General features: G+C 40.9%; 1 protein-coding gene across 2 annotated transcripts in view; it reads left to right on the plus strand.

Moving 5' to 3' along the window:
- The window catches only part of LOC110494292 (6-phosphofructo-2-kinase/fructose-2,6-bisphosphatase 4), a 35,433-nt gene extending 25,912 nt beyond the window's left edge, over window positions 1-9,521 (plus strand). For both annotated transcript variants that reach the window (XM_021569238.3, XM_021569237.3), the window contains exons 2-14: window positions 2,629-2,745; window positions 2,861-2,957; window positions 3,278-3,344; window positions 3,763-3,837; window positions 3,972-4,028; window positions 4,410-4,531; window positions 4,700-4,907; window positions 4,987-5,133; window positions 5,395-5,499; window positions 5,571-5,700; window positions 5,912-5,974; window positions 6,413-6,477; window positions 7,345-9,521. In XM_021569238.3, coding sequence (XP_021424913.3) covers window positions 2,629-2,745; window positions 2,861-2,957; window positions 3,278-3,344; window positions 3,763-3,837; window positions 3,972-4,028; window positions 4,410-4,531; window positions 4,700-4,907; window positions 4,987-5,133; window positions 5,395-5,499; window positions 5,571-5,700; window positions 5,912-5,974; window positions 6,413-6,477; window positions 7,345-7,404 — 1,313 coding nt within the window. In that variant the 3' untranslated portion in view covers window positions 7,405-9,521. The remainder of the gene's footprint in view (window positions 1-2,628; window positions 2,746-2,860; window positions 2,958-3,277; window positions 3,345-3,762; window positions 3,838-3,971; window positions 4,029-4,409; window positions 4,532-4,699; window positions 4,908-4,986; window positions 5,134-5,394; window positions 5,500-5,570; window positions 5,701-5,911; window positions 5,975-6,412; window positions 6,478-7,344) is intronic.
- Window positions 9,522-15,861: the final 6,340 nt, after the last annotated feature.

Consider the following 15,861-nt stretch of genomic DNA (forward strand, 5'->3'; position numbering starts at 1 on the left):
CCACACCTACCTTGTCACAACGCAACTGATTGGCTCAAATGCATTAAGAAGGAAAGAAATTCCACAAATGAACTTTTAACAAGGCTCACCTGTTAATTGAAATGCATTCGAAGTGACTACTTCATTAAGCTATTTGAGAGAATGCCGAGAATGTGCAAAGCTGTCATCAAGGCAAAGGGTGGCTACTTTGAAGAATCTGAAATATATTTAGATTTGTTTAACACTTGTGTTTTTTTTTGGTGGTTATACAGCAAACCAGCAAAATACCAGTCTCAACAGTGAAGAGGCAACTATGAGATGCTGGCCTTCTAGGCAGAGTTCCTCTGTCCAGTGTCTGTGTTCTTTTGCCCATCTTAATCTTTTATTTTATTGGCCAGTCTGAGATATGGCTTTTTCTTTAACTCTGCCTAGAAGGCCAGCATCCCGGAGTCACCTCTTCACTGTTGACGTTGACTTCACTGTTGACGTTTTTCTTAATGAGCAGCAGAAAGCCCAGGCAAATTCTGTGAGTTCAGCCGCCCTTTAAACATAATTTGAGCAAATATATGCACAGTGAAGGCGACGTTGAACTTATGGAACGGACAGCACAGGAGCGCCTGTTTGTGTATTTGTTTGTTTGGTCCACCTGTCTATGTCCCAGCAGCATTGAGAAGGGACTGGTAAACGATCAATATGAGCCACTGTTATTGTTGCGCGGCAGAATAACAGGCAGCCAACCATCGTCAAAAGTCCAAAACAAACAGTTGGGGAAAACTTACTGATTCACTACAGAACTTCCATATGTCCCTTCACTGTGGATTCGGGTCCCAACAGGGGTTTCCCCAGACGGTTTTATGAAGAACATTTCCTTAGAGGGCATATTTCTTTAATTCATCTTTATTTTACCTGGTAAATTGACTAAGAACATATTCTCTTTTACAGCCATGACCTGGGGTAGAGTTACAGGGGGGAAGAGGGGATGAATGAGCCAATTGGAAGCTGGGATGGTGGCCATGATGGTATGAGGGCCAGATTGGGAATTCAGCCAGGACACCTGGGTTAACACCCCTACTTTTCCTATAAGTGTCATGGGATCTTTAGTGACCACAGGAAGTCCGGAAACCCGTTTAACGTCCCATTCGAAAGACGACACCCTACTTGGGGCAGTGTCCCTGTCACTACCCTGGGGCATTGGGATCTCCTTTGATCAGAGGGAAGAGTGCTCCCTAAAGGCCTTCCAACACCACTTTCAGCAGCATCTGATCTCCCATCCAAGGACTGACCAGGCGTAGCTTCAAAGGCAAGCCAGCAATGGGATTCAGGGTGGTATACTGCTGCATAACTGTGTTGCAGAAGATAGATGTTGTTTGTGTGGAGGGCAGTGTCATTTGTGTGTGGTAGGTAGGCAGCAGATGATTACTCTGCAGTCTTGGTTTGTCTCACCTCCTGTGGAACTCTGTCTACTTTTCGCTGAGTTAACCAAGGGTTCAGTCAGCCACTGCTTGGAATCTGTAATATTTTAGGTTTGACTTGTTCCGTGTCCTCACACTAAAAAAACACTGTTCTCCCTCTGACCTATTCCAGATGCTCCCTTGTGCTGAGCTCGACTCTCTCCCTCAGGTGCAACCGCTGAAGATTTCAGAGGTGGTTGTGCCCACTTTGGCTCGTTGGGTATTTGGCACAGTAATTGGAAAAATACTAGAACACAGAACCATGCCAGGCTTGGTGTGATTTCATAGGGCTAGTGGAGGGGATTACAATTGCTTGTTTACCAAGGAGGAGGGATAGCCTGTTAGCAGCCAGAGTTTGTAGTACAGTTGGCTACTTTTCCTCTGTTTAGAAGAGGGCCACAGGATGACTTTGTCAAACCAGGCCCGGTTTACCAAAAGCATCTTAAGGCTAAGTTCATCGTTTCAACATTCGTAGGAGCTCGTAATCTAATGCCTGCCTCAGACCACTCGTAGAAAAGCTAAGTACGTCATTAGATGCTTTTTTTGCCCTCAGCACTAGGAGCAAGCAGTTGGTCAGCGTTTTATGCTGTATCACTGTTTTTGAACTTTTGTTGATGGTTTCAATAAGGCTGTTTTGTAGTTGATCACTGTACGTTGGTTGTTCTAGGCTCATCGGATAGTATGCCTGTGTGCAGTCTGTGGATCCCTCTTAGCGTCAGGTCTATTTACCCTAGTATAATTACATCTGCAAATATGTGTCTCACAGCTTCACCAGCCTTTGCAAAGCCATAGTCTGTTTGACTTGCTCTCCGGTATGGGAGCAATTTATTAATTTATTTTTATTCCTAGATTCCCTCTGTCAACAACACAATTCATGCCTACTTCTCCTCTTTCCATTCTACATTCTCATTGTTCCTCAGTTGGTTCAGATATGCTAGGGGTTTTAATTCTCGTTGTGAATGCATGTATCTGTTTGTGTCTGCTTTACCTTCACTCAAATGATCACCCAAAGCTACTCCATCCAGTCTACGCATTAATTAACGTCTTGAGTTGTTCGATTCGTTTCTGCGTTAATGGGGCAAGGTCCCACTTGATTCAACAATAGACTGTACCTTCCACTGATATTCACAATGTCTGTGTTCATTCAACTTTCTGTCTCTCTCTTCCTATTTTTCTGTATCTCCTCTTTCTCTCTCAGTATGTATGACCAACTGTCCCACCCTCATTGTGACGGTGGGCCTCCCAGCGAGAGGGAAGACCTACATCTCCAAGAAGCTGACCCGCTATCTCAACTGGATTGGTGTGCCAACCAAAGGTACTAGGTCAAGCTTTTTCTCTCGGTCTCACACACACATAGACACATACACACAGGGAATAGGGTTTACCCTATAAACATGTTAATCTTGACTAAAAGTATCTGTGTTGTTTAGAGTTCAACGTGGGTCAGTACAGGAGGGAGTGTGTGAAGATCTACAAGTCTTTTGAGTTTTTCCGTCCAGACAATGAAGAGGGGCTGAAGATCAGGAGGTGAGGCTGGAGAAGGGCTGATGGATTGAAATGAGTTAGGCCTAACTCAACACTCTATTCCCTTATCCCTCATTACAGGCCAAAGTTACAGGGAATAGGCTCTTTGTTGGGCTCTACTAGGCAGATACTTCTTTCCACCCCCCCCCCCCTCTTTCAACTGTATCTATTTACATTAATATCCACAAAATACATTTTGACCCAGTTGCTTTATTTTAGCAAAGTTTCAATTCAGTTAATTATCATAGATCTGTACCTACATTGTCTCTTGAAGTAGTTTCTTGCCATCTTTCTGATTCTGTTGTGTTCGTGTCCACCCATAGGCAGTGTGCACTGACGGCGCTGAATGATGTGTGCCAGTACCTGACTGTGGAGGGAGGCCAGGTGGCGGTGAGTAGAGCAGATCAGGCCCACGGTGACTTGTTTGGTTCATGATCACAGTGTGAATGAGGATGTTGCTGAATAGTGGGAAAAGGGTGCACACGCCAATAGTTATTTCTTGCTTGGTAATTACATTTACTGAATGTATTTATGTACATTCGTTACATGTATTCAAATGCCAGGGCTGTCTTGAATGTTAAATTCAATATACAGGTATGTAATTAATCTAGCCTACTATGCAGAGAATAACTTGTGTTTTGGCATGTGCACCCTTGTTCCCACTATTGCTCTTCAGTCTACAAGACTTGTTTGGGTAAGTGCAGCAACTCCTATACATGTTCATGTTTTGCTTGATGCTGCCGGGACTCCTTACCTGAATGCAATGAGGATGTTGTGACTGACTGGAGTTTGATGTTCCTTACCTCAGGTGTTTGATGCCACTAACACCACCAGGGAGAGGAGATGGACCATCACCAGGTTTGCAGAGCAGAATGGCTTTAAGGTATGGAACCACAGGGCCAGGTGTTACTATCTGTAGTTATTGTCTATTCTTTGGCTTCACTACCTTTTCTTATAGTGTACAGTATATTTCACTGTAATGTATTTTATACTGAATCTTCATTTTCAACCTCCCAGGTGTTCTTTGTGGAGTCTGTGTGTGAAGACCCTGATGTCATTGCAGAGAACATAGCGGTGCGTGTCATCTCTGCTATCTTTCAGCACTGTTCGTGTGTCACTGGTTGTATAAAAGATCAGACATTATTAAGCATACTTGCTCATAAAATTCAAGACTTCTGCTTTAATAATTGATATTCCTGTGTGACAGGCCTCCTGATGAATAATTTGTACTATCTTTCTGTTGATATGCCCTGGCAAACATTCAGACACGCAAGATGGTTTTCCTCTTTTTCTCTCGACTCATTTCCTCTTACTGTCTGTATTTCCTCTTACTGTCTGTATTTCCTCTTACTGTCTGTATTTCCTCTTACTGTCTGTATTTCCTCTTACTGTCTGTATTTCCTCTTACTGTCTGTATTTCCTCTTACTGTCTGTATTTCATATCTGTCTGTGCAGCAAGTGAAGCTGGGTAGTCCTGACTACATAGACTGTAATACAGAGGAGGTCATCGAGGACTTCATGAAGAGAATCAAGTGCTACGAGAACTCTTACCAGCCACTGGATGAGCTTCTAGACAGGTGAGCACGCGCACACACACACTAGTGGTTTCAGAATACATTTTGACAAGATACTGGACAAGTGAGAATGCAAACACATACTCAGAATACACATGGACAAGGTCAGCAGTCTTAACCTCACACTGCTAATAGATCTGATAGTCACTCCTACTCCATCCCCCACCCCAGGGATCTGTCCTACATTAAGATCATGGACGTGGGCCGGAGATACCTGGTGAACAGGGTGCTGGACCACATCCAGAGCCGCATTGTCTACTACCTAATGAATATCCACATCACACCACGCTCCATCTACCTGTGTCGCCATGGAGAGAGTGACCTCAACGTCAAAGGACGCATCGGAGGAGACTCAGGCCTGTCTGGCAGGGGCAAGGAGGTTTGTTGGTTTGGCCGTCTGTCTTTCCGTAATAAAAATGTATATGCAACAATCTTTCTCTCCCTTTTCTGTTGGTCAGTTTGCAAAGTGTCTGGGGAAGTTTATCCAGGAGCAAAACATTAATAATCTGAAGGTGTGGACCAGTCAGATGAAGAGAACCATTCAGACAGCCGAGGCCGTGGCTGTCCCCTATGAGCAGTGGAAGGCTCTCAACGAGATCGATGCTGTAAGTCGTGTGTGTGTATGCAATTTTGGCCTAAAATATGAATTGAATGTGTCCTTTTAATTTCAATGTGATGTCTCCTAAGCCTGCTGTTAAACAACCTTTTAGTTTTTTGTTGCATGTGTGTTTAGACTTGGTGTTTTGTTTGTATTTATTCTTTCATAGTGTATCTACGATTATGCCAATGGGATTGGTGGTTCCCACTTCCCATGTATCCTAACCCTGCTGTTAAACAGCTTGTTTTACTTTGTTTCCCTCTCCTAGGGTGTGTGTGAAGAGATGACGTATGAGGAGATCCAGGTTAATTTCCCTGTGGAGTTTTCACTGAGAGACCAGGACAAATACCGCTACCGCTACCCTAAAGGAGAGGTGAGTCCATCACAGCACCAACACTGACTGACAAAGTGTGTGTGTTAACAGGCCTCTACTTGTCCCCTCAGTCCTATGAGGACCTGGTGCAGCGGTTGGAGCCAGTCATCATGGAGCTGGAGAGGCAGGAGAACGTCCTGGTCATCTGTCACCAGGCTGTCATGCGCTGCCTGCTCGCTTACTTCCTGGATAAGAGTGCAGGTACCATATATCTCTTAAAATACCCAACACACCCCAGTAGTACGGTTTAATTCCTACTATTCAATAACAAACTATAGGAGAGTGAGTGTTCTGCATGTGCTGTTCATCAGTCATGATCAGAGAAGCATTGGTATATGATTTTAGTAGCTCTAACTCAACTCAATTGAATCCATTTAGGCTTTTACAACATTGTTCTGTTTTTGTTCTTCAGAGGAGCTGCCTTACCTGAAGTGCCCTTTGCACACTGTATTGAAGCTGACCCCTGTGGCGTATGGTGAGTACACTATTATCAATAACTGCATGAAAGTATTAATAAACACAGCATAGTGGTTTCAATGAGATGCTTTTATTCCAGGGATGCAACTTTCACTGGGGACCTGCCCCCCCCTTCCCACACATTCTGAAATAGCATTTTTGTGTATGTCTCCCCCCCACAGTTGTATCATTACACTGTGATACAAAAAGTGGCATTGTGTGCTTTAGTGTTTTATATTTGTATAAAAGTTGCACCCCTGCTTTATTCCATGCATATTTACTCCCATGACATGTATTTATCCATTTGATTCGGAACACCTGGATCCTTTACACTGCACCTATATTTTATGTACCTTAGTAGTGTTGAACTGTGTATTAGACCCAGTGTACTGCTGCTGCTCTCTAGTGGTCTGACGAAGGAACATGTTTTGTTTTGTCTCCCATCCTGTCCATGTAGGATGTAAAGTAGAGTCTGTCTGGTTGAATGTGGAAGCTGTGAACACCCATAGGGACAGGCCAGAGGTAGGTACCCCAGACAGAAGCACTCTTTACTGGGCTTGCACTCTCAAAAGCCTTGATCACACTGCAGGCCTTAATGCTCAAATACGTTTTTTTTGTTTTTCAAATACAATTTGTACTACTGACTGTCCAAACAGCAAGTTACAAGTTACCAAATCGGATTTGTGTGTTTAGACAGCATTCATTTGCTGACAAGGCTACAGAAGTCATAGTAATGACTGGTGTGTAGGCAGATTGGTAGTGGTGCTCGTGCCTCCTATCACTGAGACGTTATGTAGCGTGCTAAGGTGACAACGATGCCTGCCATGGATGTTTGCTTTGAATGTTCAAAATCATAGTGTAACAACACTTTTAAAGCCTCAAGATAAGATGATCCAACTTTCAAAACCAGTCCTTTTTGGCTAGCCACAGCACTCAACTAGCTAGCTAGGTAGCTGTTTAACTTTCTAGCACATTCGCTCATTTTTATGTAAACAATTAGAAGCTAGTTTGCTACCACACGCAAGCAACAAGATATATAAAAATTTGTTCTTAGTGGACTTGCCTAGTTAAATAAAAAATGAAAAAATAAATATGACTAATAATAAACCACTTGAGGGCATAAATCTGATTTGACCGTTCAGACAGAAGTTGCATGGCCAGAAATCGGATTGTAACCGACGTCAAACCACCTAGGTATCCAATCTTATGTACTTTTTGGCTTCAGACTGCAGGAAAAAGGACAGATTTTCGAATCGGATATGCAAATAAGTAGGATTTGAGTCACTTCAAACTGCCAATGTGAACACAGCTAAACAGAGAGAAAAAGGTTCAATTAAACTAACCTTGTGTCCTAGTACTGACTGCTTTCTCTCTCTTTTCATTGTACAGAATGTAGACATTTCACGGATGCCGGAAGAAGCCCTGTTCACAGTCCCCGCCCACCAGTGATGAGTGACGGCGCACAAAGTTTAGATTCAATCAGTTCTTCCTTCACCTGCGATAACTGACAACTGCATAGCAGTTTCATTGCTTTTATTCATTGAATGTCGTAGGTGTAACGGCGTTAGAGCTGTCAAATCAGGAACTCCCGGCGTGATACCTATTGCGGACATTTCCATTTTATGTGACGAGTCGCATTAGTAATAATCCCATGCAGCCTTGTTACAAGTTCAAACACGGGAATGTGTTGTAATATACACCTCGATTAGGCTGATATATGAATCCTCATTATTTAGGTTAATGATGTTCAATTTGAGTGTCATTATTTCTATATAGCCTAGACTTTCTCGTTATGAACTTCTAACGTGAGTGGGACGGGTGTGGCTTGGTGACAATAACCGCACGAGCAGCCGCTCAGCTCTAAAGCAGTTCCACTTCCAGCACCTTCTAAACACCAGCTATGCAGGTGTTGGCTACCACTGGTTAATGCTTGATCTGATTGAATCCAGGCCCTAGACTCCAAAGTGCCAACGCTCACCATGGCTACTTCATCTACTCAATCAGAAATCAATGCAAATTGCTATTTTAAAAAATCCTTGCAGCGGGATTTGAAGAGTGCATCCGAATCTTTAATTTGACATATTTCAATCTACAGCGGCAATCAGCAGAGGAAACAATAACGAAGAGTGATCCCCGGTTTCGGTAAAAAGCTGAGGGATGGGCTGGAGAAATGTAACTATTCTCAAATTGGGATGACCATTCATGATATCAACATTGAGTTTTAACCATGTTTTGAGGCTATATAGTGTTTGTTTACATTTACTTTGGTTACAAACATTGGAGTAAAAGCTTAGATTTTGGGTTCTGATGGAGGCATTTATACATTTTATTCTTCAAGAATCATTCATTTATAAGTCCAAAAATGTAATTAGCGACTGCTGATTTCCCCTTTTTAAGGTTCTTAAAAAAAAACATCATTTTTTCATCTTGGTTCTTCACCTGATCTGTGTCTTTCCTTCTGTGCAAAATTGCCAGTGTAAAATTGCCTGTGTTTAGACAGGCATCCCAATCCTGATCTTTTTTCCACAAATTGGTATTTTGACCAATCATATCAGATCTTTCTCAGAGCTGATCTGATTGATCATAAACAATTTTGTGAAAAAAAATATCAGAATTAGGCTGCCTGTCTAAACGTCTAGAGAACTGGAATCCAGTTCAATGGTGATTCACCCCACTATCGGGGTATGTGTGCCTGTGAGTGTGTTTTGTATGTGTGTGAGTGAGTGTATTATGAACAATCTGATGTGAAACCTTTTTTATATACATGACATATGGCTTTTAATCAAATTGTAAAGTGTCTTGACACTGGCTGCGTTTACATAGGCAGCCCAGTTCTGAACTTTGTCCACTAATTGGCCTTTTAACCAATCAGATCAACTCTTTTGTCAATCATTTGGTAAAGATCAGAATTGGCAGCCTGTGGAAGCTAAATGTAATACTCCTTGTTCTTAGTATTTTAGTTTTTGTCCAACCATTTGTCTGTTAACAAGTGTTGTTTTTTTTAAAGCTGTTTTTTAGTTTGTGAATTTCCTATTAAACCAACTCTTGCGTTTACCCGCTGCAGAAGATGTGATATTTGGAATCGGACCCTAGGTGGGGACATAAATTGTAGGTAATATTTTTTTTTCAATATATATATATATATATATATGTCTGGTATAAAATCAGACATAAAGGTGGTTTTGCACATCTATTTTTTTCAATCAAGGTCCTCGTCATCTAGTTCAAATCTAAACTGATTTACTTTTTTTCATGTTGCATCAGTGAGCTGCTATATCTAGAATGTGTTTGGCTCTATTGCTCAATGTCTAAAATGCTGCTGTAGTTTAGCATCTGTAGTATCATGACAAATCAATTGAAATGACTACTAATATCTGTGTAAACACAAGTAACAATCACCATAATAATCAGGTGTCAGTAATGCTGTGAATGTCAATAAATCGCTCACTGGTTGTTTATCGTTTTCAGCAGGTTCACCATGTCTTGTTTGTCAACGTGCCAAGAATATGATGCATTCAATGTAAATATCTACATCATCCAAATGGAATAAAAAATGTTTAGTTAAATCTCTTGCTGTAGTCTTCTGCTAAAATAAATGTATCTTTGAAGTGTTTCATGTAGTTATAGTCAGAGCCATATTTATAGAGTCCTTACTCAAGCCTTGGCCTTAACTGTCCGGTGAAAGTCTCACTTTTAAAAGCACATCTTAACTCCTACCCAAATAGTGTTTTTGATTCATCCTATACTTGTATTTGTGGCCAAAGCATAAGTGAGAGAAACACTTCAAAAACCCCACCTCAAACTTGTATCTCATTCAGACGGTTTCAAAAATGCTTGCTATCCCCTCAGAGGATGCTGTCATGTTTTTGGCTTGAGCTGTATCATTTGTATTGTACATAACATTCAAACAGAAAACTGTTTTTTAAACAGGACCAAAGCAGCTGTTTTTATCTCAATATCAAAACAAATTGCGTAACAATTAAGTACCTCACTGTGATTGTTTTCAATTAAAATGGTTAAAAAAAAATATATATATATATATATATATATATATATAATTCTTAGCAAAGAGCATGTTCTCAAGCAACACGTACTGAACGGTCTGGAATTTGTCCGAGTGGAGAGGGGGGAAACCTGAAAATTAGCTGGTGTATGTATGTATGTAAAACTGCCGGCTTCAACTGTATTTTAAAGTAGCCACCCTTGGCCTTGACAGCTTTGCATACTCTTGGCATTCTCTCAACCAGCTTCATATGGAAGTCACCTGGAATGCAATTCGTTTTTGTTTTTTTACAATCGCTTACACATTAAAAGTGGTACTTGAGGCACACTCAGTGAAACCATAAACTCATGTACCTAATCTTAAAACCAAGTCTGCAAAATTGCAAGTACGTTATCTGCTTTACACTCAGTTTGCAATTTTAAAACACTTTCTACTAAACACAGTTCTCTACATTAGACACATCTTTTAAAACTAACATGTCCTGTGTTTCGTTTGGAAAACACTGCCATTCAAAATGCCACACTCATTTGCCGATTACCTACACCCAGTGCTCACGAGTGAAAACACTTATAGCTAATTTCTTCACTTCGAAATCAGAGCTTGAGCGCTATAAATAGACTTCAGGTTGGCTTTCTTGGTTTGGACAACAATGGAGGCAAATTTTGGAGAGAGTAAGAGGGGGACGAGGACAAAGAGGAGGCCTGTGGTGACATAAACGAGGGGGCATGACAGGGCTGGATACGCCACTCCAGACGCTACTTCCCCCGCTGTTTAGCCAGAGAGAACATCGCTTGTGATGTTGATGAGGTGCTGTGGCCAGACCCAAATAGGAGACAGGATGCACTCTAATTGTTTTTTTCTTTATAGTAACAAGCCTATTTGTTTATCTTGTACTGTATTTGTTTTGTCTGTTACTGTTCATCCCGAAATATGGATGAAAATACGTTTTGAGAAATAGATCAATGTTATTTTTTCCCCCCTTGCATTTATGTTTATAGTGTAAATATATACTGAATATGCATACATACTGTATATATTTGTGCACATGTACGTGTGCTATGATGAACTGCCGTGGACTCCACTGCACATTGAACATGCAAAAGACACAAGATGGTAGTGTTTTTACATTTTTCAAATCTGTGTGTAGTTGGCGTGTATAAGAGCGGATTTTATGGTTTGTGTGTAGAGTTTTGTTGCAAAAACACAATTTTGAGAAGAGTTCAAATTGTTTGGAATTAAGTGTTTGTTTTGCAAGAGATGTGACGTTTTGCATGTTGTGTGTGTTTTGGGGTTTTGTGTGTAGAGTCTAGAGAAAAGGAGCCATAGTTTCAGATGTCATGTGTAAGCAATTGTCAAAAACTGTAACAGGGGTGCCTTGTTAAAGTTTTTTTAATATATATAATACCATGCTATTGTTTGATGATAGTGCACAGCAACTGGTTTGACACATTCACCTCTGAGGCTAAATAATGTACTTACATTCAGTAATCTTGCTCTGATTTGTCATCCTGAGGGTCCCAGAGATAAAAATGTAATGTAGTTTTGTTGGAGTTGGAGCTGAGTTCTACGGTTTGACCCCACTTCTGTCTCTGGCTCCACACCCACCCCGCCCAGCCATCTAGATGTGTCTTTTCTGTGGGGAAGCTATTATTACCATAGCATTTTGTATGTTCTCTATAGTTATGTACTTCTAAATGTATAAATTGACTAATTTGGGCAAACTCCTGGCAGACTTGATGCAAAATGTTGTGTAGTCAGGTAATTCTTCACTGGATCAGTCTGAAACTTTGCACACACCTGCTGCCATCTTGTGGACAAATTCTAAATTACACCTAGGCTCCTATGTTAATGTATGGCCTTTCGCTTGCATTTCAAAGATGATGGAACAAACTTTTTTTTTTAAAAAGGTATGTTTTTTTTGTTTTGTATTATCTTTTACCAGATCTAATGTGTTATTCTCCTATATTAAATTCTAATTTCCAACAACTTCAAAGTGTTTCCTTTCAAATAGTATCAAGAATATGCATATCCTTGCGTCAGGTCCTGAGTTACAGGCAGTTAGATTTGGGTATGTCATTTTAGACGGGGGAAAAAGGGTCCGACCTGTAAGAGGTTTTAAAAGGTGCGATTTGTAGTTTTTTGTCATCTAACTCAAATAAATTTGAGTGTAGTCTGAAACAGGAGTGTGAAGGTGAACGGAAAGGCACTGGAGCAAAGAGCTGCCCTTGCTGTCTCTGCCTGGCCGGTTCCCCTCTCTCCACTGGGATTCTCTGCCTCAAACCCTATTACAGGGGCTGAGTCACTGGCTTACTGGTGCTCTTCCATGCCGTCCCTAGGAGGGGTGCGCCACTTGAGTGGGTTGAGTCTAATGTGATCTTCCTGTCCGGGTTGGCGCCCCCCCTCCCCCATGGTTTGTGCCGTGGGTGAGATCTTCGTGGGCTATACTCAAACTTATCTCAGGTTAGTAAGTTGGTGGTTGAAGATATCCCTCTAGTGGTGTGGGGGCTGTGCTTTGGCAAAATGGGTGGGGTTATATCCTGCTTGTTTGGCCCCGTACGGGGGTATCATCGGATGGGGCCAGTGTCTCCTGACCCCTCCTGTCTCAGCCTCCAGTATTTATTCTGCAATAGTTTGTGTCAGGGGGCTAGGGTCAGTCTGTTATATCTGGAGTATTTATCCTGTCTTATCTGGTGTCCTGTGTGAATTTAAGTTCTCTCAACTCTCTAGAGACAGCAGGAATGGTAGAGATACTCTGAATGATTGGCTAAGAAAAGCCAACTGACATTTACTCCTCTTGCACCCTCTACAACCACTGATTATTGTTATTTGACCCTGCTGGTCATCTATGAACATTTGAACATCTTGGCCATGAAATATGTTAATTAGCTAGCTAACATTGTTGTTTTTAGTAGATCAAGCTAACGTTTGTGTCATTAAAAAAACTAATATTGGCAGTCTATCCTATTTCTATGTATGTAGCTAGCTACCTAGATAACTTTACCGAGAATAGATTGTTAGCTTGATTAACAACAAGTGCTACACACTAGGGTTGAATATTTTCCTGGTATTTTACAAATGTTTCATCCTGAGAATAAATCCCTTTTCTCCCGGGTAACCCGGTATTTCCCTACAAAACCGGAAGTGTCATTCAAAAGCATTATAAAGCATATAAATATTTCTGGATTTGATTGTAGCTTTGATCAGCATGAAAATTATAACCTGGTGCTACCTGAATCTGACGAACCATATTAAATACATTTTATGAACCCTACATTAACATTTAGTGAGCTCAAGCCCAAAAAGGCTCACATGATTGTGCCGTTATCCAATACATGTGATATAGGCTACTGCATATTACGCACGACAGAAAAGCCCATAGATGTAGCAAGCTATATGCTCTCTTCAGTGTAGTGTTATGCTTTATGTAAAGAATCCAGAGACGAATATCACTTTGGTTGACTTTAATGAACACGGACCAACTTGCCCAATCCCCTTTTATATGACGTCATGAATATACTTGCACTATAATAAAATAGTTACAATACAACCCATTGGTTCAATAGATTAGACTAGCTCCAGTTGGCTAATCTTTGAGTGTAAACTGTATTACTATACCGTACTGGGTATTATATGGACTGGAATTACGCACATCATTCAAACCATAACAAAGCAGAAGAGAACATGCGATTCTGGTGCAGCACATGCAGCTTACACAGTTACAAGTAGGCCTATAGGCTAGCAAATTTGATTACATTTTAAAAATATAATAGGGCTTATTTGTATAATTAGTAGGCTGATGCATACAGTGGGGCAAAACATTATTTAGTCAGCCACCAATTGTGCAAGTTATCCCACTTAAAAAGATGAGAGGCCTGTAATTTTCATCATAGGTACACTTCAACTATGACAGACAAAATGAGAAAAAAAATCCAGAAAATCACATTGTAGGATTTTTTTATGAATGTATTTGCAAATTATGGTGGAAAATAAGTATTTGGTCAATAACAAAAGTTTATCTCAATACTTTGTTATATACCCTTTGTTGGCAATGACAGAGGTCAAACGTTTTCTGTAAGTCTTCACAAGGTTTTCACACACTGTTGCTGGTATTTTGGCCCATTCCTCCATGCAGATCTCCACTAGAGCAGTGATGTTTTGGGGCTGTTGCTAGGCAACACAGACTTTCAACTCCCTCCAAAGATTTTCTATGGGGTTGAGATCTGGAGACTGGATAGGCCAAATGCTTCTTACGAAGCCACTCCTTCGTTGCCCGGGCGGTGTGTTTGGGATCATTGTCATGCTGAAAGACCCAGCCACGTTTCATCTTCAATGCCCTTGCTGATGGAAGGAGGTTTTCACTCAAAATCTCACGATACATGGCCCCATTCATTCTTTCCTTTACACGGATCAGTCGTCCTGGTCCCTTTGCAGGAAAACAGCCCCAAAGCATGATGTTTCCACCCCCATGCTTCACAGTAGGTATGGTGTTCTTTGGATGCAACTCAGCATTCTTTGTTCTCCAAATACGACGAGTTGAGTTTTTACCAAAAAGTTATATTTTGGTTTCATCTGACCATATGGCATTCTCCCAATCTTCTTCTGGATCATCCAAATGCTCTCTAGCAAACTTCAGACGGGCCTGGATTAAGCAGGGGGACACGTCTGGCACTGCAGGATTTGAGTCCCTGGCGGCGTAGTGTGTTACTGATGGTAGGCTTTGTTACTTTGGTCCCAGCTCTCTGCAGGTCATTCACTAGGTCCCCCCGTGTGGTTCTGGGATTTTTGCTCACCGTTCTTGTGATCATTTTACCCCCACGGGGTGAGATCTTGCGTGGAGCCCCAGATCGAGGGAGATTATCAGTGGTCTTGTATGTCTTCCATTTCCTAATAATTGCTCCCACAGTTGATTTCTTCAAACCAAGCTGCTTACCTATTGCAGATGCAGTCTTCCCAGCCTGGTGCAGGTCTACAATTTAGTTTCTGGTGTCCTTTGACAGCTCTTTGGTCTTGGCCATAGTGGAGTTTGGAGTGTGACTGTTTGAGGTTGTGGACAGGTGTCTTTTATACTGATAACAAGTTCAAACAGGTGCCATTAATACAGGTAACAAGTGGAGGACAGTCTGTGAGAGCCAGAAATCTTGCTTGTTTGTAGGTGACCAAATACTTATTTTCCACCATAATTTGCAAATAAATTCATTAAAAATCCTACAATGTGGTTTTCAGGATTTTTTTCTTCTCATTTTGTCTGTCATAGTTGAAGTGTACCTATGATGAAAATTACAGGCCTCTCTCATCGTTTTAAGTGGGAGCACTTGCACAATTGGTGGCTGACTAAATACTTTTTTTGCACCACTGTAGGTGTGTGCCTTTCCAAATCATGTCCAATCAAATGAATTTACCACATGTGGACTCCAATCAAGTTGTAGAAAAATCTCAAGGATGATCAATGGAAACAGGATGCACCTGAGCTCAATTTTAAGTCTCATAGCAAAGGGTCTGAATACTTATTTAAATAAGGTATTCCTGTTTTTATATATATAAATATATATATATATATATACACATACACACACACACACACATTTGCTCAAATAAAAAAACAATTAAACTTGTTTTCACTTTGTCATTATGGGTTGTGTATAGGGTTGATGAGGATTTTTTTTTTTTTTAAATCCATTTTAGAAAAAGGCTGTAACGTAACAAAATATGGAAATAGGGAAGGGGTCTAAATATTTTCCGAATGCAATGTATATTATTTAGGCTATGGAAGGTATTTATGAATCTACCTACATAAAAAAAACAGGTTTGGAGAGCTTTCACACAAAGGGGCCGATTCTGACCCAAATTAAGTGTGTGTAAATGGAACTTAATTACTTTTTTTATGCACTTTTCTCTCTATGGGT

The sequence above is a fragment of the Oncorhynchus mykiss genome, chromosome 17 (assembly GCF_057628025.1).
Source record: "Oncorhynchus mykiss isolate SJ-2025 chromosome 17, ASM5762802v1, whole genome shotgun sequence".
NCBI lineage: Eukaryota > Metazoa > Chordata > Actinopteri > Salmoniformes > Salmonidae > Oncorhynchus > Oncorhynchus mykiss.